The following is a 25,344-nucleotide window of genomic DNA, read 5'->3' as shown; positions in this document are numbered from 1 at the left end:
GTCTTCTAAGCGAAACGTAATTTTTGATGAAATCTCATCTGATGCGGTTGTCCCTGAATTTCTTCGTCCAGTTTCAGATAAGCTTGTGCCCAAACTGCAGGATTTACATGAATTTATCGACTTAAGTGATTGTTTGCCTGAAAATTGCACTTCTAATGTGAAGCCCATCACACGATAATTTGATAATCGCACTGGGCAGTTGCTGCAATGTTACACAGCTCGGAAGGTGTCCATTTTTGATTTTGATTCTTGGTTGTCTGGTTTCAACGTGTTTGCCGCTTATCGTTCCCATTACTTTCCCCATCTGGCGCCACACCTGTTTCGATACATAGATGTCATCAGAAATCTCTCGAAGAATTTTGATTCGGTTCTGTGGCTTGAGTATGACTCGCAGTTTCGGCTGTTGATGTCTACTCGCCCGGACAATTTTCTAATGTGGGGTGAGTTGCACAACTCCTTGTTCCATGAATTTGTGCTGATTAAGAGTCGCTCCGCTGCGCAGCATCGTTTTAACCGTGCGGATAACCGCTTTGCTGGCCCTTCTACATCACGCCAGGATACTGTTCGTAATGACGGGCCCTTTCGTGGCGGCCCCACCTCGGGTGGGGCTGACCAGGTCTGCTTTGCCTTCAATAACGGCAACTGTCGATACGCCATCTGCCCCAGTGGACGACAGCACATCTGCCTCATCTGTGATGAGCAGCGTCACGGGAAGTGGAATTGTCCAAGGCGCCGCGCCATTAAATCCAGCCATTCCAATGGCGCCTCAGACGCCGTTAAAGCCTGATGTCTTCCGTAAGTACCTTGCCAGCCACCCGGATCGGCATTTTGTAAATGATTTATTACAAATTCTCGACTGCGGTGCGGATATTGGTTTTCGTGCAGCACACCGTTCTCGTATTACACCTAACGCACAGTCTGCCCGTTCTCATGCAGATGTTCTAACTGGAGCCATTCATAAAGAAGTTATGTTGGGCCACACAGTGGGCCCATTTTCTCATCCTCCCTTTATTAATTTTGTCTGCAGTTCGTTAGGTGTGCGTGAGAAACGCACTGGTGGGCATCGTATAATTCTCGATCTTAGTCGGCCTGTAGGTGATAGTGTTAATGATGGCATCAGTAAAGAAGATTATTCACTGACTTATTGTTCTATTGATGATGCGATTCGGATTATCATTTCACTCGGGCCTGGATGTCTATTATGTAAACAAGACATTAAGCATGCCTTTCGTTTAGTTCCCGTCCGTCCTGAAGATTATCATCTTTTGGGTTTTAAGGTTGGTAAATACTATTATTTTGATTGTGTTTTGCCTTTCGGTTCCCGCTCTTCTCCTTATTTGTTTTGCATGTTTTCTTATGCTCTTCATTGGATCTTTAATAATCTGTACAGTTTTGAAGATTTTGTACATTATTGCGATGACTATCTGTTTGTTTTTAAATCCCCGTCGTTAGCCTCGAAGTATATCGATTTGTTTGTTGCATTAACTGCAGAGCTTGGTATTCCTCTTGCTCTTGATAAAGCCGAAGGTCCATCCACTAAATTACCATTTTTGGGTATTACTGTTGATACTGCATCTCAAACTGTGAGTCTTCCAGATGGGAAGTTGTTTGAAATTGTTGGTCTCTTAAATTCTTGGTCCGCTCGTTCTTCGTGCACTCGTAAAGAGCTGCAAAGTTTAATAGGCAGTTTGCAGTTTGCTGCACGTTGCGTGCCAGCTGGTCGGTTATTTACTCGTAGAATGATCAATCTGCTGTCTAGTGGGTCGGTTACTGGATCTATTAATCTTTGCGCTGAGTTTCATGCTGATTTGAATTGGTGGAGAGAGTATCTTCCTAAATGGAACGGCACATCATCGTTTATCTGTTCTGATTGGTTAACATCAGATGTTTTGAACTTGTATACCGACGCTTCTGCGGTTACGGGCTTTGGTGGATATTTTGACGGCCGATGGTTCTGCTCCCGATGGCCGGAGTCTGTTTTGAAAAATAATCTGTGCATCCAGCTTTTGGAATTATTCCCAATTTTGATTGCTTGTACGATTTGGGGATCTCACTTTAGATGTCGTCGTTTAATTTTTCACTGTGATAATCGTTCCGTCGTTGATGCGTGGAAATGTCTTGGTTCGAAAAATCTGACGATGTTGCATTTGATGCGCAAGCTGCTTATGTCTGCAGCTGTTGAAAATTTTACTGTTAAAATCGAACATATTGATGGTTTTGATAATTGTATTGCTGACGCTTTGTCACGGTTTCAATTTGATCGTTTTAGGTCGCTGGTACCATGTGCATCACTCGATCCAGATCCTATTCCCGATTTGTACAGCGATCTACTAATACGTTAGTTAATCATCTTATCCTAAACCATGTCTCTCCTGCTACCCGCCGCGCTTATAACTCTGCTTTGAATCAGTTCATCAAGTTTTGTCGTTGTAAGAAAGTTGCTTTTTGTCCTGCTTCTGTTTCTACGGTATTAGCTTTCATAGCTTTCCAGTTTGCTAAAAAACGTGCGTTGTCCACCGTTCGGGTTTATCTTGCTGCCATTTCTGATCTGCATTGTGTGAATAATTTGCCTAATCCTGTGGATAATCCTTCTTGTACATACGCATTTAAAGGATATGCGCGACTGCATCAGCAAATTGTTGATTCTAGACTTCCTATTACGCCAATATCCTTGTGCTGATTAAAAATCAGCTGGTTGTGTCATCATTGTGTGAGTTCGATAAAATCATATATTGGTGTGCGTTTGTTATGATTTTTTGTGGTTTCTTGCGAATTGGCGAACTGCTGGCATTGAATTTTGAAGATATTTGTGTTGCTAAGGATTCATCCCTGGTCTCTTTTCGATTATCTCATTCCAAAACGGATCAGCTTCGCCGTGGACATTGGGTTCACTGTGTTCGCGCCTCTGGCTGCATTTGCCCTGTTCGGGCTGTACAGAAATGTCTGCGTGTTCGGTTTGCGTCAGGTGCACATTGTGGTCGATTATTTGTGGACAGTGCTCATCGCATAATCTCCCGTTCCATGTTTCTGTCGGTCCTCAAGTATTGCCTTAGGAATCACCCGAATGTTAGTCGGTTCAATACACACAGTTTTCGAATTGGTGCTGCGACTACGGCCGCCAGGAGAAATGTTCCTGCTTATCGGATCAAGGAGGCTGGGAGATGGAAGTCCGATTGTTACCAGCGTTATATCCGTGATGTGCACGTGAATCCTGCTCTTTTTTGATGTTTTTACTGGTCGCTGATGTCGTTCGTGCTGTTGTTGCCGGTTCGTTGGGGGTTGGTTGTTGGGGGCTGACGGGCCTTTGCCCAGATGTCTTCCAGTTCCGGCAACACCACGCTATGTTTGTTCGTTTAAGCGCCCACAATTAATGAATGATTAATGTAGTTAATCATAGTTAATTGTGGGCCAATATCCATCCCATTTCTTGTTTATGGCTGTTCGTCAGCTTTCATTGGTTGCTTTGTTTCTTGAGAGATTGAGATTCTGAGCGGTTTCTGCGCTGCTGAAGTGTTGGTGTGTTCATTTGAAATCATTTCTGTAGTTTGGCAGTGAATTTTTCTCCCTCCCGCCCTTTCCCTTTGCATTGACTTTGTTTTTATGAGTGTTTTTCTGTGGCATTTGTTGTGGTGCTTCCATCCTGTTGTTGGTTGTTCAATAAAGGGGGGCTGACGGGCCTTTGCCCAGATGTCTTCCAGTTCCGGCAACACCACGCTATGTTTGTTCGTTTAAGCGCCCACAATTAATGAAGCAGTGTCATTGATCCATTATATTACTGTTTAAGTTGAATAAAATTCTGTACGCGCGAATTCATTTGTAATGTTCTATACGAATACGGAATATACAGGCTTTGATATCATACAATATGGCACCTACACAGTAATCAGCAGATAGAAATGCTCACGAAGTTTCTAATTAACCTGACTGTCGAAAAGCAACACAAGTCTGTCACATGCTCGAAACTTTATCAAGCAGCTTTTATCAGCGGTTTATGGACTATCTGAGTCGCAATCGCACATTAATTTATTTTAAAAATATACAACTTTCATCGGTGATCAGTCCGATAAAATTAAGTTGCGGCGCCAGTACCCGTCAGTTCTTGAATGGAGTTGGCCGACGGCCCGACGCATAAAGGACCAAACAGGAAAAGCACGCGCTACCGAAGTCTTGTGGCATGCAGCGTATAAGATTAATCATTAATATAACTATAAGACATAAGTGTAGAAATTCAGCACGGAAGTGCGGCTTTTGTTCTGGGAACTGTTGGTTGTTCACAAGAGCTAGAAGAGCTGTTTTATTTGTTCTACCAATTGGATTTTTGAGTTCAAAGTGAAAACAGCATTTATTTGTAAAAGTTTGAAAAGAGCGATGATAAAAAGGTCAAACAGCTGCTTTCAGCGGCCAGCGGGTGCGAACCGCGAAGCGCGGCAAGCTGTGGATACTGCAAGTTCATCGAACAACTTCTACCATATGATTGTATTGCACTCACTGGCCACTTGTCAGTATAGCAGAATGCTATCACAAAAAAACTCTTGTCGGAGAAGAGGGTGTTCGGATAGAATTCAGAAAACAGTCATTCTTGGAAAGCTAAAAATCTCCTTCAGTATGTCGGCAACCAAATAAGCTGAACGACAATGAATGAATGAAATCATCGAAGTATCTGCAAATAATTTAGTTTATAATTATAAGCATGCAGTACCGACAAGTGCTTCTACGGATCACCATACGCATTTGCCGTAGAAATGTAAGAACACTACGTGAATTTTTTTACAAATAAAACCAAACGTCAGACAGCCTAATGCAAAGTCAGCATTTAAAAAATAATTGCGCTGACGATGGATACAGCTTTTTTTATTGCTCACTCAAAACACGCCTGTCATATCCGTAATACGGTTTTTATATATAGATATAACCACCGTATATTGCACAGGTACGAAGTCCCAGTTTTTGACACGTGCGTTTCCTTTTGGCCAGTTTTAATTATTTGAAACTTGAAAATGATCCGCATGAAACCCATAAGCAATCTTTATTCAGCGGTGTTTCTTCTTATAACTAGTCATGTTTTAGGCGAATCAGTCCAGTTGATGAATATAGCATCTAACCGGTTTATGGTGCTTGCGAATCCATTTGGAGGTCAGGCAAACAATGGGGGGCCTCCCCATTTAGGGGTTCCACCACCTCCGCCTCCTTTATTCAGTGGTCCACAACAAGAACAACCCGGGAACCAGCAGCAATTGGGAAGACCAGTGCCGTCCGGTCAGAATGACAACCAACAACCTGGAGGTCAACAGAAACTCGTAGGGTCATCTGCCTTGCTGCCTTATCCTCCTCCACCGGGTGCTGCACCACCATTTAGTCCATCCGGTCAGCCTCATCAGTGAACTTTCTCCAGGTGCACAACGGAATGGTAATTTTACCAATCCTTATGCTGGTAAACCGGAACAGCTAGCAAACTGGTCTACCAGGATAGTTCTCACTCTCACTCAAGATCATTAACTGGCAAAGCAATGATGTGATACGTTACAAATGTCTATAAATGAATAATTAATATAGTTAATCATAGTTAATTGTGGGCGAATATCCATCCCATTTCTGGTTTATGGCTGTTTGTCAGCTTTCATTGGTTGCTTTGTTTCTTGAGAGATCGAGATTCTGAGCGGTTTCTGCGCTGCTGAGTGTTGGTGTGTTCAGTTGAAATCATTTCTGTAGTTTGGGCAGTGAATTTTTCTCCCTCCCGCCCTTTCCCTTTGCATTAACTTTAATGTTTTTTGCACAGTATATTCTGCTTCTGTTGCATCTCTTGCGGTGGCATTCATCATGTTGTTGTTTGATTAATAAAGGGGGGCTGACGGGCACTTTTCAAGGGCATCCCTGGGTGTTTTAAAAAAAGGATTTACTACGGGACTACAATAATCAAAGATGGGTAGGACAAGAGCTTTGAATAAACATATTAGCGCCGCAGAATCATAACTATCGAACATCGAAAACAGGTAGCCAATTCGTTTGCGGACTTTCATACACAGATTACTGGTATGTTCACTCCAACGCAGATGTCTATCAACAAACAACCCCAAATATTTTGTAATATTTTTCTGTTCAACCTCTACGTTGTTCAAATAATATTTAGGGACAGATGTCAAATCACGCTTCAAAGAAAAACGTATAAACACAGATTTTTTTGGATTAAAACTTAGGTTTTTCTTCGCTGCATAATCGGAAACCGAATTAACATCTTCCTGTAACTTTTCGCGATCATCGTCCCCAACTATTGGCCTACATAAAAAAACGTCATCTGCAAAGATAAAAATTTTACTTCCATTAGGCAAGACAGCTGGCAGGCCGCTCAATTCGCAGTTGAAAAAAATAGGGCCAACTATGGATCCCTGTGGTACGCCGCTGGTTACAATACCGCTCTCAGAAACCTTGCCATTTACAACTACCACTTGTCGCCGATGCGTTAAATAGTTGCTGAATAGCCGTACGACATCAGGAGGTACGGAGAACGAAGCGAGTGTTTCAAGCAGTGATGCATGGTCCACTCGGTCAATCGCCTTTGAACAGTCAAAAAACAGGGCATCCACTTCGTAGCCACTTCCAATAAAATCTTTTATGAATTTTGTAAAAAGCAACGACTGTAGTTCTGTACTTCTTTTTGCTCGATACCCAAATTGATTATCACTCAACAACCCGTTAGTTTCTAGAAAAAACGTTAAATAATTAGCCAAGCATCGTTCGAAAATTTTGGATACAGGATGCAAAATAGCAATTGGACGGTAATTATTTAATACAGTTTGATTACAAGAAGATTTTGGGAGGGGCGAAATAAAAGAAGTTTTCCAGACTGACGGATATATGCCGCTTTGAATACAAACATTGAACAATTTAACCAAAGGAGCAACAATCTTATGCCCGCACGCCTTTAACAAAGAGTTTGAAATTTTAAAAAGTCCCGACGAAGAGGAAAAAGAGGTTTGACCCATTGCACGGGTGACATCGTCTTCAGTAATCACAAAGGTCACGGAAGTGTCTTCTGCTGGTAAAGTACCGGAACAGTGTCTTAGACAAACGTTTTGAGATTCCAAAAACAGCTTGTTAAACGCATTCGCTTTTTCAGCATCAGAAATCAGAATTTTACCATCCGGAGTTTTAATAGGAGGAAACGGTTTTCGATCAACTGTACGCTTAACATACTGCCAAAATTTTTTTGGGTTATTACGTGTAGACGTGGCTACTTCAAGAATATTATGCCTTTCATAGGTACGCAAAAGAGCATCTAAATTTTTCGACGCAGTTTTCCACAGCCGTTTTACGCGTTCTTTTTCAACGGGGAAAATTTCTTTCAAAAACTTTTTATGCAATCTGTCGCGAGCATTAACTGCCTTTTGTATTCGGGCGGGGTATTTTCGAATTTTTTTAGAGTTATGTTTTCCAAACCGAAAAAAAAGTTCAGCAGTTTTAATCAGCGTTTGGTCAAAGCGTGAAGCTAAAACAGAGGGATCGGGATCAATCAGAAAAGCAGACCAATCAACAGAACCTAAAGCATCCTGAAAGGGCACGATTTTAGCAGACGGTATTTTCCACGTTTCCTTCAGATACTTTGTCTCAACTAAACAGGATTCGGTGTGCAAGCAAAACTGAAACGCAGAGTGGTCATTTGTTGCTGAAGGAGGCGAAATAATTTCAACATCCGTAACTAAACGATAAGTGGAAACGAAACAAAGATCCAGGATGTTGTTTTTTCTAGTTGGAGAATCTATTATTTGACGAAAATTGAATTCTTTGAGCGCTTTCAGCAGTTTATGAGAAGTACAGCTAGAGGCGCTCATTGCACTCCAGCAAATATCCGGTAAGTTGAAATCGCCCATTAGAATAAGTTTATTACGTAGTTCAACTGGAAATTTCTCTTGTAGATGCTCAATTAGGCGAGGGATAACAATAGTTTTAAAAATTGGTCGTGCATAGAATACACCAAAAATACAATCGAGCGAAGTTGACTCTACGAACAAAATTTCCAATTCATCACACTCGAGGTCAGACCGTCTTTTTCCACTAAACTTATGAGACATTACTAACGCCACTCCACCAAGATTGTCATCGAAAACGTCAGATTTCCGCCATTTACGAAAAACATTAAAATTATTCAAGTTGGCAAACAGATTATCGTTATAATCTGCTCTGTCAAAAGTTTCGGTTAATGCGGTGATATCTGCCTCGGAACAAAAGTGTTTAACATTACTGTACTTACACAAAATTCCGTTTATATTACAGCATCTTATTTTAACTTTTTGCAAATTTTCAATAACACAATCAGAATTGGTAACATAATTAGTCACATCAGCAAACTCTACCCGTTTTTTGAGCTCCCGGTGGGTGCCACACCATTTTCGGTAACTTGACGACAAGGTGATTTGCAAAACTTAGCTACATGACCGTGTGAGTTTAAGCAAATTAAAATTATCTTGCTGTACGGCAATAATATAAGCGGTATCCAGATTCTACTCTAGATTACTCGTAGTGTCCAATACGGCATTTGGGGTAGTGCTGCTCCAGTGCGTATGTTTCATGGTCAGCCACTTCTCGCATCAGCTATGCCGCATTTAAACCCTTGTGTTATTAATCGTAAGTTGAACATTGGCAGCTCACTTTATTAATCACTTGAACTAATGCTTTTACTGCAAATATATATATGTGCCACTACAATGGCTTGCTGCGTAAATCAAGTTGGAAAAATTAAATTGTTTCGATTTGATGCCAAAATAATGAATTATCACTTCGACGGTGAGTGGCTCTTCACGTAAGCACTTCCTGATTATGGATCATGCCAACTTGTGGTAATTCATAAAGCCCGCGATCCGATCGAAATTCAGCTAAGTAAAGAGTTTCAAACGTTTAATTATTTCTGTTTCGCTTTTTATTTGTGTAGAATCATTGTTAAACATGAAGAGAGAGTCTCTGCTAAACATCGTACTTCTCGTAGGATTAGTGCTGTACTCACCGGCCAGTGCAGTACAGAATTCGAAGCCACACTGGCAGCATTCCCTCGTGCAGCTCAACAGCACAACATCGTTTGATATATCGGCGAATTTCACTATCTCTCCACTTATTGCAAACAATGAAAATACAACCGTTGGAATTATTATTCCTGCCATAATTCATGGCGAAAGCCAGACCAGCGAGCCAGCAGCAAGTGACCTTTTGGTCGGCTCATCTGCTGGAAATGAGCCATCTCCTGGTGATGCAGATGTACCGTCCAGCATAATGAGTCATGCTAACCAGCCGCCACCGCTAGCACATCCGTTATCCCTACCCTTTGGCATGCATCCTCTGCCATTCCATGGCGCAATGTGGCCACGCCCACCGCATCCGTTTTTTGGACCTGGTATGTTCCCGCACGAACAGCTCCAGTCGTTGAACGGTAAACCATCTGCCTCCATGGTTGAACCAAAACATCTCATGGGACATGACATGCGTAGCGGCAAGGGCAGAAGTATTGGTCATGCTATTCCTAAAAGGTTACTGGTCGAAGGACAGCCGCTAAAACTCTCGCGCTTTGTGGACGGTAAGGAGATGCCGCTTAATCATCGAGCTGGAAGTAGACTGCGGGGAAACAGAAAGTCTATTGGGACCTATGTCATTTCGGGTGTAGAGTCAGGGCATGCTCGTGCAGCACTAAAGGGCGTTCTGCCTGGTAAGCCTGTCCCGGTAGGCGACCCGCTCTTCGCTAGCCAGAATGTACTGACGGGTCAAACTGTAACTGTACTTCCGGGAACGGATATTGATCCCACCACCCAGCTGTTTGCGACGACTACTACTGTCAGTGCCATTCCGGAGAAGCCGGTGAACCAGACAGTGCAGTCTTTCACCGTATCCGAAAACTGGTACAATGCCAACATGACAACTACTGCCATTCCTGGAACGACACGAAACATCACCGAAGATTATTTTAACGTACGATGGATAAATTAGCGGCCAGCTGTCAAACAGAGTTCTAGCCGGCATTGTATACTCAATTGGGTTTCACTTGTCAGGCGAATGATTCGACCATAATTACGCTTCTACCAGTTGCTTTCTCTGTTGATATTTTTCGGCAAATTTAAAAATAATTGCTAAATGTTTTGCGTTGTACATAGATGTAGAAAAAGTGTACATAAAATATCACGATCGCATAATAAAGCTGTATTAACTTTATACATGCTCGTAATAGCTGTGCGAAAATGGTAATAGCTGTGCGAAATCTGTCTTATTTTTATGAACTCGAGAATACTCTCTTCTAACCCAGAAACTCGCACAAAAACTCAATCCACACTCAATTTTTATTATGCCATCATAGTCGAACTTTGTGTAGTCCGATCGTAAAACGGTCGGCCGCAGCTCGTGTGGACCGAATTATGTGACAGTCATTAGGAGTAGTGACTAATTGCTAGCACGATGAAAATAATCGGCCATGATCAGGCGACGCAATAAATCCGACTAGGTACCAGGACCAGACAATCCAGTGCCGATTTTAAATGAAATTAAAGCGAAATTTTAAGCATATTTTTTCGCCTACCTCAGTCAAAAAAGTTAAGCCAGACGGCTGCTATCTAGGTAGCTGCTTGTACAAAACGTATGTGTATGTGTTTTATGTAACAATGCAAGCCAAATGCATGATCCAAATTGAAAACGAAACTTGTGCCTTCTACCACACATTTTGACAATAAAATAATTACCTCAGTTGTCAAGCACAGCAAAATAGCTTTTAAACTGACGTCAAATGAAACATGCAATATTCCTTTGGTTAATTCCGATCGCACACTCATGATGGCTTAGAACTGTGCTTACGGTTTATGTTCCGGAAAAATGTAACGAATTTGCATTTTTTCCAGCACCGTTTGCTAAGTTTTTCAAGTATGCTCAGCAGATTCATTACGCGTGGCTTCTTACTCTTGATTCAAGTAAAACTTAAATTTTATGCAAAACCAGCAGACGGCTTTTGTGACTACGGTGCGGTATACGGACTTTTCTCTATAAGGATGACCTTTCTGTGCGCTCTCTTGGCTGCCCTTCTGGCAAGCATAAAGCTAATAAGCGCCCAAAATGGCGTTGGTATTTCTCCTATAACTTCAACGGTAAACAGTTCTCCTCCAGTTTTTCACGGATCGCCATCGGTTTCTGCTTCTGGATCCCAAGAGTCTTCAGAAGAAGAAAACTCAAGCTTATCCCATGGCAAACACCATCCGCTCTCCGAACTATTTGGCGGCAAACATTCCAGAGACATCAAAAAGCATATCCGGAAAGCGTTGGGTCGGGCTCTGTTGATGAAGATTTTAACCGGTGCTCCAGTCACAGTGACTATCGAGGCCACCCAAAGGATCACCTTCGAACAGAAAGGTCACAAAGGCAAGCATCGACCTCATCACCACAGTAAACCTCATTCGCCACCCGTTATCGATCCAGCAACATGGACATTTGGCGAGAGACCTGCAGAACCGCCCCATGGAGGTTTCGTTCCTCAGCCGTTTTCGCAACAGATTGGATCCATTCCGGTAGAACCAGTTGTTGCACCAATGATCAACTCTGGATGGACAGGATATCCTCAGCCAGGCATTAGCTCTGTCCCAGCTTTCCCGGTTGAACAAATCCAAGGTATTCCTCAACCAGCTGTTGATCCGATCCCCATTTTCCCACAACCGGCCGTCGTCCCAGTTTTTAATCCAGTGCCACAAATACTGGTTGCGCCTACAAGCAGTGATGCTCCACCAACTTCCGTCTCGACTGTTTCACCTTCTACGACAGCATCGGCTACCACCAAACCTACAGGAACCGAGGCATCAACCGGGACCACTGGAAACACTACTCCCTCACCTACAACCCCCATGTCCACAACATCAACGGTACCTCCGACAACTTCTCGCTCTTCATTAGCTACCAACTCCATGCCGGTATCCTCCCAACCCGTAACAAATTCAAATGCACCTAATTCTACCACTGCTGCCGTCTCCCCACCGTCTCCAAGCTCAAGCGCAGCACCGACGACAACCACCACTGCAAAGTCCACCAGTACTGTCCAACCACAAGTTGCACTGAGCCAAAATCAAGCGACGACGAAACCAAGCGACAATAATACCACACGACCAGCAACACCAGCTGCGCCGACATCATCACCGTTACCTCCTACAACTACAACAGCGCACTCTGCGTTAGTGACCGCCAACTCTACGGCGTCATCTCGGCCGGTGGCCAGTTTGAATGCATCGTCCACCACTGCTGCAGCATCCACAAGCACAAGCGCAGCCCCGACGACAACCACAAGGCCTCCAAGTACTACTTCGACAATATCGAGTCCCTCGACAAGGACAACACCGCAACCCACCACGAGCAGCACCACCACCACAAGTACTACCACGACATCAACGACGCGTTCATCAAGCACTAGCACAACGCCTTCAACTACACCACGAACGTCCAGCACTCCGGCGCCCACGACGACCTCAAGGTCAACGTCCACGACCACCACCTCGACTACTACTCGCGCACCGAGTACCACCACTGGCAAGTCCAGTCCGGCAACCACACCCAAACAGCCTGGTCCAGCAATAGCATTAGCCGCTAAGCCTGCCTCAAATGTCCCTAAACCATTCTTTTAGATATTATGCGGCAATCAGGATTCCATGATGCATGATTCTACTTTGGACGCTTCCTTTGTAATATCCCAGTGAAAAAGGATTAATTAGTTATTGTCTGGTTTGATCTGTTACCAAAATCCACACTACGAATGTACTGGTCTATTTATTAATTTCTGAATAAAAAAACAGCACAAAGCCACATTCGGTTTAGTCACTTTAGTGTTAACACTACGTACCAGTCAAGATTCAGTTACGATACAGAGACGATAAAAAATTCATGCATTCGTCATAATTATTATGATGCACTTTTCGGATCGCATGTACCGCAGAGCAGAGCTGCCTAGTACAATCAGTGAAACGTTTCATTGCCTACGAAAGGACTGAATGTTGTTTGATTGTCCGTTGGAATAAAGGCGTTCTTGGGAAACAGGACCACTTTTTCTGCGGCACTTTCCAGATCAGCCGCGGTCACTGGGAATTCTTGATCTTCGTCCTTCAGTGTATTGCCCTGGTCCATTGATGTGGCAACTTTTTCGATGATCACTACAGCCGTCGTATTGTGATCCGGAAATGCGGTCGTGGAGGAGAACAGGGAAACAGTTTCTGCACGCAACCACAAAATCGCTGTTAAGCGCATGAAACGTAACATTTATATTTACGTAATTTTGTAGCAGTGGTGTCTGGTTAATACTGTGATAATTATGAATCGAAATACAGTTCACATTTACAAAATTATGCAGACATACTTTTTTTTAATCAATTACAAACTTATTTAAAAACCCCAATTAGACCGATGACGATGAGTAAAAGCGGATAATTATAACTACTTTATAAATTGTAATTAATTTTGACAGCTTTGGGACAAACAGGTTACAGTGGGAGCCTTTGATATGCATGCACGTAACCTCATAAATATACCGCTGATATGTATAGCCCGCAACCCGCAGTAATCTACAAAGAATTATTAAAATACGAGCGGTGGAAATTTTTGTCCACTAAAGACATGCTAGTTGTACAGTACTGTATTCAAGGAAACGTGCTCAACTTGCCTGTGCTCGTGTTTAAACTGGTGGAAACGTTTAACTCCACTTTCAGGGATGCATTCATCGCCTTCACTGTAGCGTTCAAGGGAAATGTTGGCACATTAGTGGCTGCTGCTTCAAATGTCGCGGTGATGTTCTCTACCTTCACGAAGCTAGTACTTGACGTAGAAACATTCTGTGCAAAACTGGTGGATTCAGATGAACTGCTCTTGTGGTTATTCCTTCCAGTTTTCTTTTGAATCTGTTTTGTTTCGTCGGAACTGGATGAGGAATCCTTCTTTAAAGCGGCAAGTGATGGCGCCAAAATCGCTTTTAAATCGTCGGTAACTGTTGTTGATAGATGGGAGTGCTTGTGGTGGCCGTCATGCTTATCGTGGAATTCTCGCTTGTAAAAACCACCTAAATAATATTTTCGTACAGTTGTATTATTGTTTTCAAGTTACAGCAAACGAGGCCTGTTGTGCTGATATATACATGTATATACAGTACTACAGATACAAGTTAAGTTCAGTACTGCGTAGTGCAAGGTACATATATCTATATACGCAATAAAGATTCGCTTCTGAATTTCTGACGTAAATATTGTGTTACAATTAGTATGCAGAAATAATATTGCAGCACTAGAATGATAAAAACTTATTTTGATCACAAACGGTTTAGTTGAATACTTTTCCTATAAAATAAATAAAGGTTACGCACGAGTGTTTTTAATTGCTGCAGTATCTAGCACTGATAGTTCTTAGTTTTTCGCTTACGCGGATTAGCATAATAATTGGTTGGAATTGCCACAGGAGAAACGTAAGTCTGACCCGCTAACTGGGCGACAGGAAACATCATTCCGCGCGGAGCCAAGGCAGAACCTTGGACCATGGTGCTCATTACTATTAACGAAAACATAGTTTTAAAAGTCTGGTAGCCGCTGATTGTTAGCATTACTGTAAAACTGCATCCCCGGTCAAAATTTATTGCTGTTGGAGTTATTAAAAACCACCGTTAGAATTGTACCGCTATACTGACGCCATTTATTTTCCATTTGAATACCTTGCGGAGCTGCGTAAAATGATGGATAGACCGGAAGTGCTCGATTTTGTATTGAAGACGCCAGCGGGATGACAGCACCATTAGGAGCGATGATTGAATCCTGTACGCTGACCGTATCCATTACTAGATTAACAAAATTCAATATACAGTATTTCACAAACTTCATCCATAATATTATATGGTCAGCGTCCTGCCACTAGGACGCACAGTACGTCCGTAAACATGAAAACATAATTAATGGTAAGAAGCAGTTACTTATGAGTACAGAGCAGGAATATAAAGCAGTTACTCTGACACAATTTAATTGTTCGACCAGACCTGAAGTCCCTTCGGGGTTGTCTGCTCTTGTGCCGTAATAATAATAATAATAATGGTAATTATCTGTACTAACTGCATATTAATAGGACGGCGGACACAATTTTATGCAAACTTGAATAGTCTAACTAGTACACGCCTTAGTAGAAAACCAAACCGTACAGCCGCAACAAATATATTTAGTGCCTATAATAACCTTTGTTGCGTTATTGCCCAATCAATATGCTTTTCCCGATTATTCAATTCAACGGTACCTTGAGGTTGGTTGATTACGGGCGTCACAACGGGTTGGACTTGGGTTTGCACGGAACTGGCCAGGGGGATTTCTTGACCGGATGGGGAAACAACTGTGTCTTGCACTTGCACAGTGTCAATCACTACATAAATACGAAAAAAACGATAACACAAAATGTATTTCAAATTACCACACAAAAAACCACCAAGCCAAAAATACGAGTATAACACCTTGCGGAACCGGAGCCACAACTGGAGAAACGACAGTATTCGATGAACTACCAACTGGAATGATGGCACCACTGGGATGCACAACTTCATCCTGGACGCTGACCGTGTCCACAACTATACGAACAATTTAAGCAGACAAATAACGAAATAACCCTGGAATTTTTAATATGGATAAACAGAGGCTACAAATTACAGTCCCTTCATACTGTGCAATTCGACAGCCTATTCACTGGTCATCTCTCACCAGTTTCTTTACCTTGTGGAGCATTCATTGCGCTGACAAATTGTCGTGCCACTCGTTGCGTGTTACTCGACGTAGCAACAGGAATTTGAGCTCCACCCGGCGTGATGATCGAATCTTGGGTTTGCACCGTATCCACAACTACAACAAACTTTACCTAATAGGCCCGAATGACCGAATCCCAGTTTGCCGGTGTCGTATTAATTTTTATTACTTACTTATTATCATAAGGTTAGATTCATTATCATTTTAAGTTAACTTTAATGTAATTATAAGGTTAAATATAATTACTAATGTTAATATTATTCAAACTTTTAACAACAGTACACATTCGTTCTTTTCGAAAGTACCAAACCATAACGCTAACTATAGAATCGAACACTGGCGGGCGCTGCTTTTATTGTCGCGTGCAGTACAACGTATAAAAATGCTTGTACTGACCTTGCGGCGCATTTGGAGCAACAGGTGACACTTGGGTGTTTGAGGATGTCGCCACCGGAATTCTGACACCATCCGGTCGGACGATTTCATCTTCGGTTGTCACTGTGTCCACCACAGCCTGTCGTTGTGATCCTAAACCAAAGCTGTTTCAGTTACTGAAAGAAATGGCAATAATGAAGATGGGTTTTAGAAAGTGATCCAGTCGCTATGTGATCCTGTAGTCGCTGTTTCCGCTGTACGGGTTAGAGGGCGTGTTGTGTTGCTGACGAAAGGATTACAGAAATTCTGCAGGTCGCATAATTTCGCGAGCCATAATTCTAAAATATATTACTGTGCCACTCTTACTTAAATTATTCGAATAAATTGGAGCGGTTGTCGCCAAAATGCATACGACGATGAAACCAACATTCAGTCCTAGCTGCTTTTTCGGAACCATCTTTATGGCTTGATTACAAACACAACTCCCGCTAACACAAGAAATAAAAATAAATATCAATTTGAAAAAAAAAATATCGGTTCGATTTTAATTTTAATTGCTTTACTTCACAGTGATCGAAACTCATAGAAGTCTTTGCGCCATTATATACTTGGAGGTACTTGGGTGGTTTCTCTTTGGTCTGTTCAGCCGAGAAACGATATCTGTAATCTGAAAGAGCATCTGAAGTACAATACAGGAGCCCGTGGAAGTTTGTTTTCTTTCATGAATATAGTCCAGACGTCGTGCTAATTAATGGTGAAAGATATTGAAGACGAAAGAGCTACGTACAAGTGCTGACCAGCTAAGAAGAAACTGATCCATTAGATTCCCGGAACTAGCACATGTTAACAGTAAAAATGTGACGTCTCGCTATTCGGTCGAATGACCTATTGTTCTTATTTTAATGCTCATACACGTTCTATGCTGATCAGTTACGAGTGTACAAATATTATGGAATAGCCAGACGCCATTTAAACACTGCATCTGTAAGCAAAATAACTGGGCGTGGACCATAAAGTGTTGAGGTTTTAATGGATTGCATATTTAGCAGCCTTTGGGTCTTACGAAACGGCGATGGAATTTACCTCGATGATCTCATCGATGAAATTTGACAGAAGCGCCAATGGACAATGCAAAACGTATGGGGCTTTTGTTTGGATCGAAATCGCACCAAAATCCACAACAAAAAAAGAATGAATATTATTATGTTCTCGTAAGTCGTACGTATTTGTACAGTATATCAACATTAACAGTAAATAACAGAGCGGTTTCTCAGGGTACGTGCCACTACAAAATTGGATATTAATAATATAGATTTTTGCGTAGTTTAGCAGTATGTAACTGTAAGGTACTAAGGTGCAAATTAGCACAAGTTTTTCTTCCAGTTTTGTTTCCACCTTTTTGTTTGTATCGGTCACGCGAAGTCCCTGAAATGATTGTACAGATATATGCAATAATGCGATGCGAGGTCCAATAAGGAACATATAACCTAAGAATACCGAAATATAAAACAGAAGATACTCTCTTTATCTAGTAGACTATATACACAATCGAGCGCGCTGCTCCATATAAATAACGTTAAACGTTAATAACTGTGAGATGCTCCCCTATATTATCCATCTTTATGGCACCAATAAGGAACACTGCACGAGGTGGCCCCACTTCTCAGTCTTGGCTCAACAAAAAATTCCGGTTGCCAAAAACCGGATGTGCAAAATTACGAATATGCCACATATGCCGTAAACAGTTTGAATTCTTGTGAACACTGAAGTCCCATCTTGAACACCTTGAACCGGGCGACTTTTGCCACTGCCTAAATGCATCAAAGACAACATTGTCTAGTTAAAAAACGTTGAAAAATCATTATGAACGTATAATGTACGGCATTCTCTAAAGAAACCGCGGCTTCCATATTGAGAGGATCTTCCACTTACTACGCACTTTGTAAATATCCTCGTTACACAACGCTTCAAAATTCACATGCCGGCGAGTGATGCACAACCAGCGGTCATGCACTTGGGCTCCGTGTTGTAGTCACTATTCCCTAACTGCTCGAAAATATTTAAATCTTGTGTCTTTGTAGTCAGTGACAGCAGCGACAAATATCGGCTGCAAAAGAAGTAAACAGAAATTATAGTTGCTATAACTTATTACCAAATTTTACCCTTAAAACTTGCTTCACGATTGCCTTTTACCGTTATGTTGATAATGTCGCTTTTGCTTCCGTTTAAATCGCTTTCATTAATCCTGTCGGCGCTGTGAACGAGATTTTAATAATAATGATCGACAATCGCTATTTTTCTGATTCTGGCCCTCTGTACGATTTTCCCAAAAACAGCCGTGCTCCTTATTCCTCGCAGATCGCCAGAAGCCGCCTTTCGGCAACGGAACCGACGCAAAAGTAAGCAAATGGTATTATAAATTTTTTAATGCTAATAATTATGTACCTGTACTTAAAGCAAACTAGTATTAATAAGCTTTCTATACGTATACTGGAACTTATTTATTTATGGCCATTTGGATATAAAGATCAAAGTAAAGTAAAGAATTTGTTGTTTCAGTAACTTCTCTGTCGAATTTGCATCTATATCTTTCCCAGTTTCCAGTTGAGAATGTTAACTACTTTCATATAAAAAGCAGCTGTATATTATAATGCTTCCGAACACAGATTCGGCATTCATAGTGGAAGCAGCAGCACCCTTTCCGCCGATTGGGATGCCTGTAAAACATACCCCGCATTGCCCGCAATGCACAAACCTTCTAGTAGTAATTTAGAAATGCACACCATCCGACCTACTGATCGCTTCAGTGACGCAACCAACCGTTCAATAAACATTGTCAAACCTGGAACCTGCACTTGCAGGTTATGCGTTACCGACGTAAAAGGTCATCCGCACAGGTAAGCTTCTGATGCTTAAACAACCTAAAGCCAATTGGAATTATTTTCATTAAAGGTATAATTTATGTGGATGCTATATAGCGTAGCCAGAAAAGCTTTCAATAGGCCCCTTGTAATACACAACCTGTTGGGCATTTGCAGCTAAAATTAATTCCCGTTTATAAAATGTTTAAATTGCAATAAAAGCATTAACAATTTGTTTTCCAGTATCGGCATATTCAGACACGCCAGCGCTTTGTATGGGATTCTAGTGGCAATTACGGCGGTGTGCCTTACACTGACAGCACATTTGACACACAACGTTGATGCTACCCATGCTCGAGTAAAACAATTTATTGTGGCTAGACCGGTTTTTGTATTGTTAATACACTTATAATCACTCAATTTATCTTCGGTTTATAGTGGTTTGATTGTGCAATGCTTATCTCCGGAATCTGCTTCCTGTTATTCTCCATCGCATTTCTGTTCCGGAAACCAAAAAAGAAACCCGAACATGCTCACAAAAATTTTCCAGTACGGCAGAATTCCCTGGGCGAGGCTTCTTCTGTTACGGACAACAACCATTTATATGACATTCCAACAACATCGCTTCATAAGCGTCAAAATGAGTTTCCCAGCACAACGGATCAGTATATTGCCAGCGAAACTCCGCCCGACAAAATTTTCCATACGGAAACTGATAGCTCCAGCTTTTATATGAAAATGGGAGCGCTGATTTTTGCTGTTGGATCGCTCATATACACGAGTTTGGAGATAGGAGTGTTTGCTGAAAATGAGTCCTGTTTCAATATCGTCATGGCCATGCAGCCATGTTGTTTCACCGTCTACCTGATGATGCAATTGTACTTCATCTTTCGCACATCAAAGGTGAACCTACCTATGTGTTATTTTAATGTAGCAGTACAAGTTCAGGCAAAGTTGCTTTATTATTATGGGCTTTGTGGAACGGCAGCGTTCGTTGTTCATACTATATAGTGGACAGTTGATAGCAACTTCTACTCTGTTAGCATTTTTACGCTTATTCAAGTTTTTTTCTTTCTGAAGTGTTTACAAAATGTGGAACCTGTTGTATGTATGTATGTATTATGTATGTATTATGTGCTTTTAATTCTGTTGCAGTTAAGTATTACCGATTATCGGTACCGGGCTGTCTGCTGGTTTGGAATGATTCACTTAGCCGCTACGGATTTTTGTCTTTGGATACGGATTTTAATTGACGAAACACAGCACGAAATTAAACTAATTGCGGAAAAGAGGCACAACATTACAGAAATGGGCTTGGAAGCACTGGCCGAAAGCGGAAGTGGTCCAAATTACCGTACGTAAAAATTATTGACCGAAAAAAGCGACGTACTTCAAACTATAACCAATTCCCATGCTCCAGTTTCAGTCGTTAGAATTACATCGATCTTTATTCAGTAGGTTTTAATTGTTGTACAAGTAATTTATCGCAATTTCTGTTAGGTTCATGGTGCAGTTTCTGTTATTAAATTTAAACTTCTGAACAGGTGCGCCGTTGTGCGTGAATGAGGAATCCTTGATGAAAGACATGTTGGATAAAGCCTCAATTTTCCTGTATCCCTGTATAATCGAGTAAGTGATACGTTTAGGTTCTTTGCATTTCAGGAGCTGCAGGACTACTAAGAATTCTGAAGATAACATGTTGTATATATGTGATAGGTACGCGCTTATAACAGCTGGTGTTCTTATTACGATGTGGAAGGTCATCGGCTCCCCTAATATAGCTGCCCAACAGGAAGTTTCCAGCCATCCGCTATACCATTCACACGAATCGCAAAGCCAGTTGTTCCGATACTCCGTGGACTGTGATCAGGCTACAAAAGGACTATTTTCTGGCATCACTACCGGCATCCTGTCAGTTGTAGGCATAATCATTTATTTTGTATACTCTGAAGAAAAGGAACTGTCCGGTGTGGCAGTGATGACTTTCCAGATAATGGAAATTACGCTAAATGCCTTGGGATTCTTGACAGCACTGTACTGCATGGTTATATTTATCAAAAAACTTCGACCTCGACAAGACAAGACCGAAACAGCCGAATCGAATCTGGAAAATGCTCTCCTTATGATCTGCATGGTAACCTGGGAATTTCATTGTATTTCCGCTTTTCCTTTGCTTCGATAACTGACCAATACTACATATCCATCGATTTCGATTAGGCTGCAATTTAAAAACAGGACAATTCTGCAAAGCTAAAAATATGGGCTAAAATTATCAACTCGATTGTTTAAATTTAAGATCGGCGTTTATACGTATTCCGTGGTTTCCTTAATGGGCTCCTATATGGTCGACACACTCCGAGATGCGCTTTCCGTAACAGCAACTTTGCTGATCCTGCTGGAGGCCACGGTTCAAACCGTTTTTATTATTGGCACTGGGAAGCGGTGCATTGGAAGTGATCCTGGAGTGGCAAATTACAGAAAACCCGGTCGGGAAGCGCTAACATTTTTAATTTTGGTGAATTTCGCTCTGTGGGCTGTGGACGTAAGTGTTACTTGGGAGCTATCTGTATCTATAGACCCATAACAAATTAAAAATTTCTTGGTAGTTCGTACTTCGAGCAACAAAGAATACACATTTTTGTTGTAGGTGTTTTGCCTTTTAAGGACGGATTCCAGTCCGACCCAAAAAGAATATTTTGGAGAAGAGCAGTACGTAGCTGTTGCGAATAAAGTCATTATGATCAGTATTACAGAGCGCATATGCACATGCACTACACTGCATGCCTAAAGTCCACATAACTTTTTGCAGATGGGCGGTTTTGCTACATCTTTCAGTGCCTCTGGTAATCTTCTTCCGGTAAGATACGAAGTCTTACTGGTATGCTGAAGTCATATATATAATTAATGTGTTTAATTAATCTCTGATCGGTATGGGAAAGTTTTGCAGTTCCAGTAAATTTTTAGAACATACTATGTAAATCTTATAATTATAAAGAAGCTTAACAAATTGCTGTCGTGAAGTGTGAAAATGCTAGTTACACATGTAACCATAAAAACGGGATTACGAGAATGCTTCCAACCATGTTTTTACAGTTACGAGCAGACTTTTACTGGTTCGAGTGGCGCGCGCCGATAAATGTTAAATGATTTTCTATGCTTCCAGAAATGTTTTTAAAAACCTATACACAGCTAAAAAATATAATCCAATATCGTTGACCCTATCGTGGAAGTTTGACAGCGCATGAAATACAAAAACTACTGTATTAGCTACCACGAACAAGAATCCCGAATATGTGAACGTATCTCTAATAATCTTAGGTATGCATTCAGCACGCCATTATCTCTTTTTTGCCTTCTCAAATTGCAGATTTCATTCCACAGTGTGTCTTGTCGATATATGGAAGAGGGCTTACAAATTGAAGCGGAGATCACACCCGGCAAAGATATTGCAAACTTAAAATTTACCTGCCGTCCAGTGGTAACTTGTTTCACAAAGCAGATATTTCTACTGTTCAGTGCTCTTTTTCGAAAAAGGCTAGTTTGTTTAATGTTGTACATACTGAATAAAGTTCGCTGTTGTAGTAAAAAACGCATGTGCTATCTTGTACTGTACGTTTTCACCCGCATTATTCAGATATAACGGTATTACTCGACCCTAAATAGGAAAATATTTAAATTGTCATATCCGGTAGTTCAAAAACTTTTTTCTACTGCAGTACGGTAGAAATAAATACAAGATGCAAGCCGAATTTCGGTACACTGCCGTTTTTACAGCAAGGTTGTTGTACAATTATGGGCCCGAGGGAATGCTCATGTATGTAGGTATATAGATATACTGTACGTACCTACAAGATACGGCGCAGTTTATGTTAACTGTGAACAAGAACAAACTACACAGAATGTTTAAAACTTGTTTGTGCCATAAAACACTTTTGGCCAACTGGTTAAATAATAGTGACATTGAATCTGTTGTAAGGATTATAGCGATTTCAAATAAAAATGCTCGAGACTCAAAATATCATGGGATCCATAATTTTGCTGCTATGTTTGTGCTGGGCTGTTACGACGGCTAACGACCAGTTATGCCGGAAGTTTCACATAATCCAAAAAAGCGACACACCCGCATCCATCGCCCGACACTACGGCTTCACCGAGAAAGAGCTCTTAGCCAATGAATTGTTTTATGGTGGCATGTCCAGTTTTGTCGCAGGTCGAATGGTGTGCGTTGCCAAAGGTACTGTACAGTATTCTACGTACCAGTACCATCCGATTCACACTTTAGCTAACAAATTTGTAAATACAGTACCGTGTGCTGTTATGCGGCATAAAAATCGTGTAACAATTAGGGAAGGGACATGCGCACCTTTCCCTGTTATTTTTGAACATTTCGTGAACACATAATTAACCAAGTTAGTTACATCATTTACAAATCAAATTCCTGTTTCTGGCTTTAAATAATTTATATTTACAGATGTGCCAGAGCAAAACTGCCGAATAGCTGGTGAGTTTTGTTTTTATAGTTTAATTACACCAATGAAATAAATATGCAACAAACAAAATCGAAACCTATCAGCAATCATAACTTAAACTTGATACTGCATTGTGCTTTGGTATTTTTTAACGACGTCGTCTTTTTCGGCGGAGCATATAAGCAGCTTTAATTGTAATTTCCCGTTTATGTATATAATGTAAGTCATAATAATGTTGTTCTATTGTTGTACATTAAGGCGGAAATGACTCATTGGACGAGAAGCTGATACGTCAGCAGGCACTTATCAGAATAGATCTTGTTAGTCCTAAATCAAGTGCTCAAGGACTGGGACTGGATAAGGATGATCCCTATGGATTCTGCTCGGGCGTTCTCATTTCACGAGACGTGGTTCTCACTTCCATGACCTGCTTGATAGTGTTTGTACAAAAATAATTATAATATTAAGGAGTACAATACGAGCGCTTTATTCAAAATATTTATTACCTGACTATTGTCTGTACGTACCGTACAGATAATATCCGTACTTCTACGCTTTGTCATTGACGTCCAAATCGAAGAATTGTAATTATCGGATTTTACTAGGCACACCTGTCTACCTGGACTGAATGGAATCGAATGCAAAATCCCGGTTCCTCAAAACTACCAAGTGGGACTGTATGCTGGGGCAGAGGAAAATTCCTATAGGTTGTCTTACCGAAAGGTCACGAAAATCATCTCCCACCCACAGTTCGACCCTGCGCAACGGGCTAACGATCTAGGCCTGGTCGTTATGGAACAGACCGCAAATGGAAGCGCAAACAACGGAGCACTTGTGGCGAAAATGCCCAAGGAAGGTGATCTACCGGTGTGCCAGCAAAGCATTGTGACAATGGGCGCATGGGATGGCCTGGGTGTGGCAAACTATACCCTTGACGGTTTTCTGTTACAAGTCGGTAAGCAGCCTTTCAACATAAATTGTTTTAATAAACCACAACTAACGTTCCCGTTCTCAACAATAATGTTTTTGCTAATACAAGTATTGCCTGTTATTAGACAAACGCAATATCGTTGTTCCATGGAAATGGAAACTGCTGGACAACAAGTTGTGCAAGCCTCTGCTGCACATGGTTGTAGGAAAAAATGGTTGGGGCGGCGAGCAGGATACTCTGATGTGTGCAGATAGTGGGAACACTTTGCATGAAACCAACATTTGCGTTGTAAGGAGAAGTTTTCGTTGTTGATTCTTTGTTTATATAACCTTATACAAACTTTGGGTCACTGTGTCACACGAAATCGAAGTTTGAGAATTAAACTTACCTGAGTTACCTCCTTGTGCGCAGAGCAGCAACGGTGCTCCATTCTACGCTTATGATTCGAATTCCCAAGACTTCACATTAACCGGCATTCTCACCTGGACGAATCGCTGCTGGAATGGACAAGTTCCGCTGGTGGATGTGAAAAAGCACATTAGTTGGATTAACCAGAACATTTAACCGCTTGGAGTGCTCTGTGTTTTTTCAGCTGATGTTAATCAGCAATATTAATCACTGAACGACTTGTTTTGCTGCATTAAGTAAACGGCTATTTTGTTTTTTTGCATAAAATAAACTGCGTGAAACAAACTCAGATTGTGTTTCGAAACTGTACTCGAAAAAAACTAACTTTTGATCTGTGTTTTGCTCACTTGAGTTAGTTGAGTATTTACATACTGTACTAGTATGAAACTTTTATATACGGTCATAACAAACTTAGAGGCAACGAGATCCGAGTGCGTAATTATGAAATAAGCAAAATCGCGGGTGTTAACTGACTATACTACACGCCCTTGGTTTTTCGTTAATTTTTTAGCATGGAACGTATCTGTATATGGTGAGAAAACGAC

General features: G+C 41.4%; 6 protein-coding genes across 11 annotated transcripts; 5 read left to right on the top strand and 1 right to left on the bottom strand.

Moving 5' to 3' along the window:
• The first annotated feature begins 569 nt into the window (after window positions 1–569).
• Window positions 570–2,685, top strand: LOC129593467 (uncharacterized). Its single transcript, XM_055489793.1, has one exon. It carries the CDS (start codon window positions 570–572, stop codon window positions 2,340–2,342), a length of 1,773 nt encoding a protein of 590 aa, XP_055345768.1. The 3' UTR covers window positions 2,343–2,685.
• Window positions 2,686–8,885: 6,200 nt separating this feature from the next.
• On the top strand, window positions 8,886–10,173 carry LOC129593593 (uncharacterized). Its single transcript, XM_055489988.1, has one exon. It carries the CDS (start codon window positions 8,938–8,940, stop codon window positions 9,964–9,966), a length of 1,029 nt encoding a protein of 342 aa, XP_055345963.1. The 5' UTR covers window positions 8,886–8,937; the 3' UTR covers window positions 9,967–10,173.
• Window positions 10,174–10,930: 757 nt separating this feature from the next.
• Window positions 10,931–12,804, top strand: LOC129593517 (mucin-5AC-like). Its single transcript, XM_055489868.1, has one exon. It carries the CDS (start codon window positions 11,013–11,015, stop codon window positions 12,624–12,626), a length of 1,614 nt encoding a protein of 537 aa, XP_055345843.1. The 5' UTR covers window positions 10,931–11,012; the 3' UTR covers window positions 12,627–12,804.
• Window positions 12,730–17,047, bottom strand: LOC129593518 (uncharacterized). 2 transcript variants are annotated; one of them, XM_055489869.1, is made up of 11 exons: window positions 16,918–17,047; window positions 16,739–16,797; window positions 16,497–16,618; window positions 16,152–16,283; window positions 15,726–15,851; window positions 15,470–15,583; window positions 15,259–15,381; window positions 14,690–14,812; window positions 14,404–14,529; window positions 13,655–14,047; window positions 12,730–13,208 (listed from the first exon to the last, which is right to left on the bottom strand). In XM_055489869.1, the coding sequence occupies exons 1-11, from the start codon at window positions 16,948–16,950 to the stop codon at window positions 12,955–12,957; spliced, it is 1,605 nt and encodes a 534-aa protein (XP_055345844.1). In that variant the 5' UTR covers window positions 16,951–17,047; the 3' UTR covers window positions 12,730–12,954. The 2 variants fall into 2 exon arrangements, with proteins under 2 accessions (XP_055345844.1, XP_055345845.1); XM_055489870.1 differs by lacking the exon at window positions 14,404–14,529.
• Window positions 17,048–18,015: 968 nt separating this feature from the next.
• On the top strand, window positions 18,016–22,559 carry LOC129593544 (proton channel OtopLc-like). 5 transcript variants are annotated; one of them, XM_055489911.1, is made up of 12 exons: window positions 18,016–18,529; window positions 18,797–19,027; window positions 19,235–19,349; window positions 19,430–19,894; window positions 20,147–20,345; window positions 20,536–20,620; window positions 20,708–20,909; window positions 20,982–21,125; window positions 21,288–21,533; window positions 21,639–21,700; window positions 21,801–21,848; window positions 22,359–22,559. In XM_055489911.1, exons 1-12 carry the CDS (start codon window positions 18,408–18,410, stop codon window positions 22,447–22,449), a joined length of 2,010 nt encoding a protein of 669 aa, XP_055345886.1. In that variant the 5' UTR covers window positions 18,016–18,407; the 3' UTR covers window positions 22,450–22,559. The 5 variants fall into 5 exon arrangements, with proteins under 5 accessions (XP_055345886.1, XP_055345887.1, XP_055345885.1 ...); XM_055489912.1 differs by having other exon boundaries at window positions 18,992–19,027; window positions 20,708–21,125; XM_055489910.1 differs by having other exon boundaries at window positions 20,708–21,125.
• Window positions 22,560–22,891: 332 nt separating this feature from the next.
• Window positions 22,892–25,190, top strand: LOC129593596 (uncharacterized). Its single transcript, XM_055489991.1, has 6 exons — window positions 22,892–23,225; window positions 23,463–23,492; window positions 23,719–23,899; window positions 24,066–24,415; window positions 24,516–24,679; window positions 24,803–25,190. The coding sequence occupies exons 1-6, from the start codon at window positions 22,991–22,993 to the stop codon at window positions 24,953–24,955; spliced, it is 1,113 nt and encodes a 370-aa protein (XP_055345966.1). The 5' UTR covers window positions 22,892–22,990; the 3' UTR covers window positions 24,956–25,190.
• Window positions 25,191–25,344: the final 154 nt, after the last annotated feature.

Source organism: Paramacrobiotus metropolitanus, unplaced genomic scaffold (genome assembly GCF_019649055.1).
Source record: "Paramacrobiotus metropolitanus isolate TYO unplaced genomic scaffold, Prichtersi_v1.0 Parri_scaffold0000062, whole genome shotgun sequence".
Taxonomy (NCBI): Eukaryota; Metazoa; Tardigrada; class Eutardigrada; order Parachela; family Macrobiotidae; genus Paramacrobiotus; species Paramacrobiotus metropolitanus.
Note: the sequence above shows the minus strand (reverse complement) of the source record. Positions and strands in the feature narration are given on the sequence as shown.

Coding starts and splice junctions, on each gene's coding strand:
- LOC129593518 (XM_055489869.1), bottom strand. CDS start 16,950: ATGGATCAGTTTCTTCTTAGCTGGTCAGCACTT. Junction 16,284..16,496: donor AATTTATTCGAATAATTTAA/GTAAGAGTGGCA, acceptor GCTTTGGTTTAG/GATCACAACGACAGGCTGTG. Junction 14,530..14,689: donor ATTTTACGCAGCTCCGCAAG/GTATTCAAATGG, acceptor TTTCGTTAATAG/TAATGAGCACCATGGTCCAA.
- LOC129593593 (XM_055489988.1), top strand. CDS start 8,938: ATGAAGAGAGAGTCTCTGCTAAACATCGTACTTCTCGTAGGATTAGTG.
- LOC129593467 (XM_055489793.1), top strand. CDS start 570: ATGACGGGCCCTTTCGTGGCGGCCCCACCTCGGGTGGGGCTGACCAGG.
- LOC129593596 (XM_055489991.1), top strand. CDS start 22,991: ATGCTCGAGACTCAAAATATCATGGGATCCATAATTTTGCTGCTATGT. Junction 23,226..23,462: donor AATGGTGTGCGTTGCCAAAG/GTACTGTACAGT, acceptor TTATATTTACAG/ATGTGCCAGAGCAAAACTGC. Junction 24,680..24,802: donor ATGAAACCAACATTTGCGTT/GTAAGGAGAAGT, acceptor CCTTGTGCGCAG/AGCAGCAACGGTGCTCCATT.
- LOC129593517 (XM_055489868.1), top strand. CDS start 11,013: ATGACCTTTCTGTGCGCTCTCTTGGCTGCCCTTCTGGCAAGCATAAAG.
- LOC129593544 (XM_055489910.1), top strand. CDS start 18,408: ATGATCGACAATCGCTATTTTTCTGATTCTGGCCCTCTGTACGATTTT. Junction 19,028..19,234: donor GTAAAAGGTCATCCGCACAG/GTAAGCTTCTGA, acceptor TTTGTTTTCCAG/TATCGGCATATTCAGACACG. Junction 21,534..21,638: donor TCGCTCTGTGGGCTGTGGAC/GTAAGTGTTACT, acceptor TTTTTGTTGTAG/GTGTTTTGCCTTTTAAGGAC.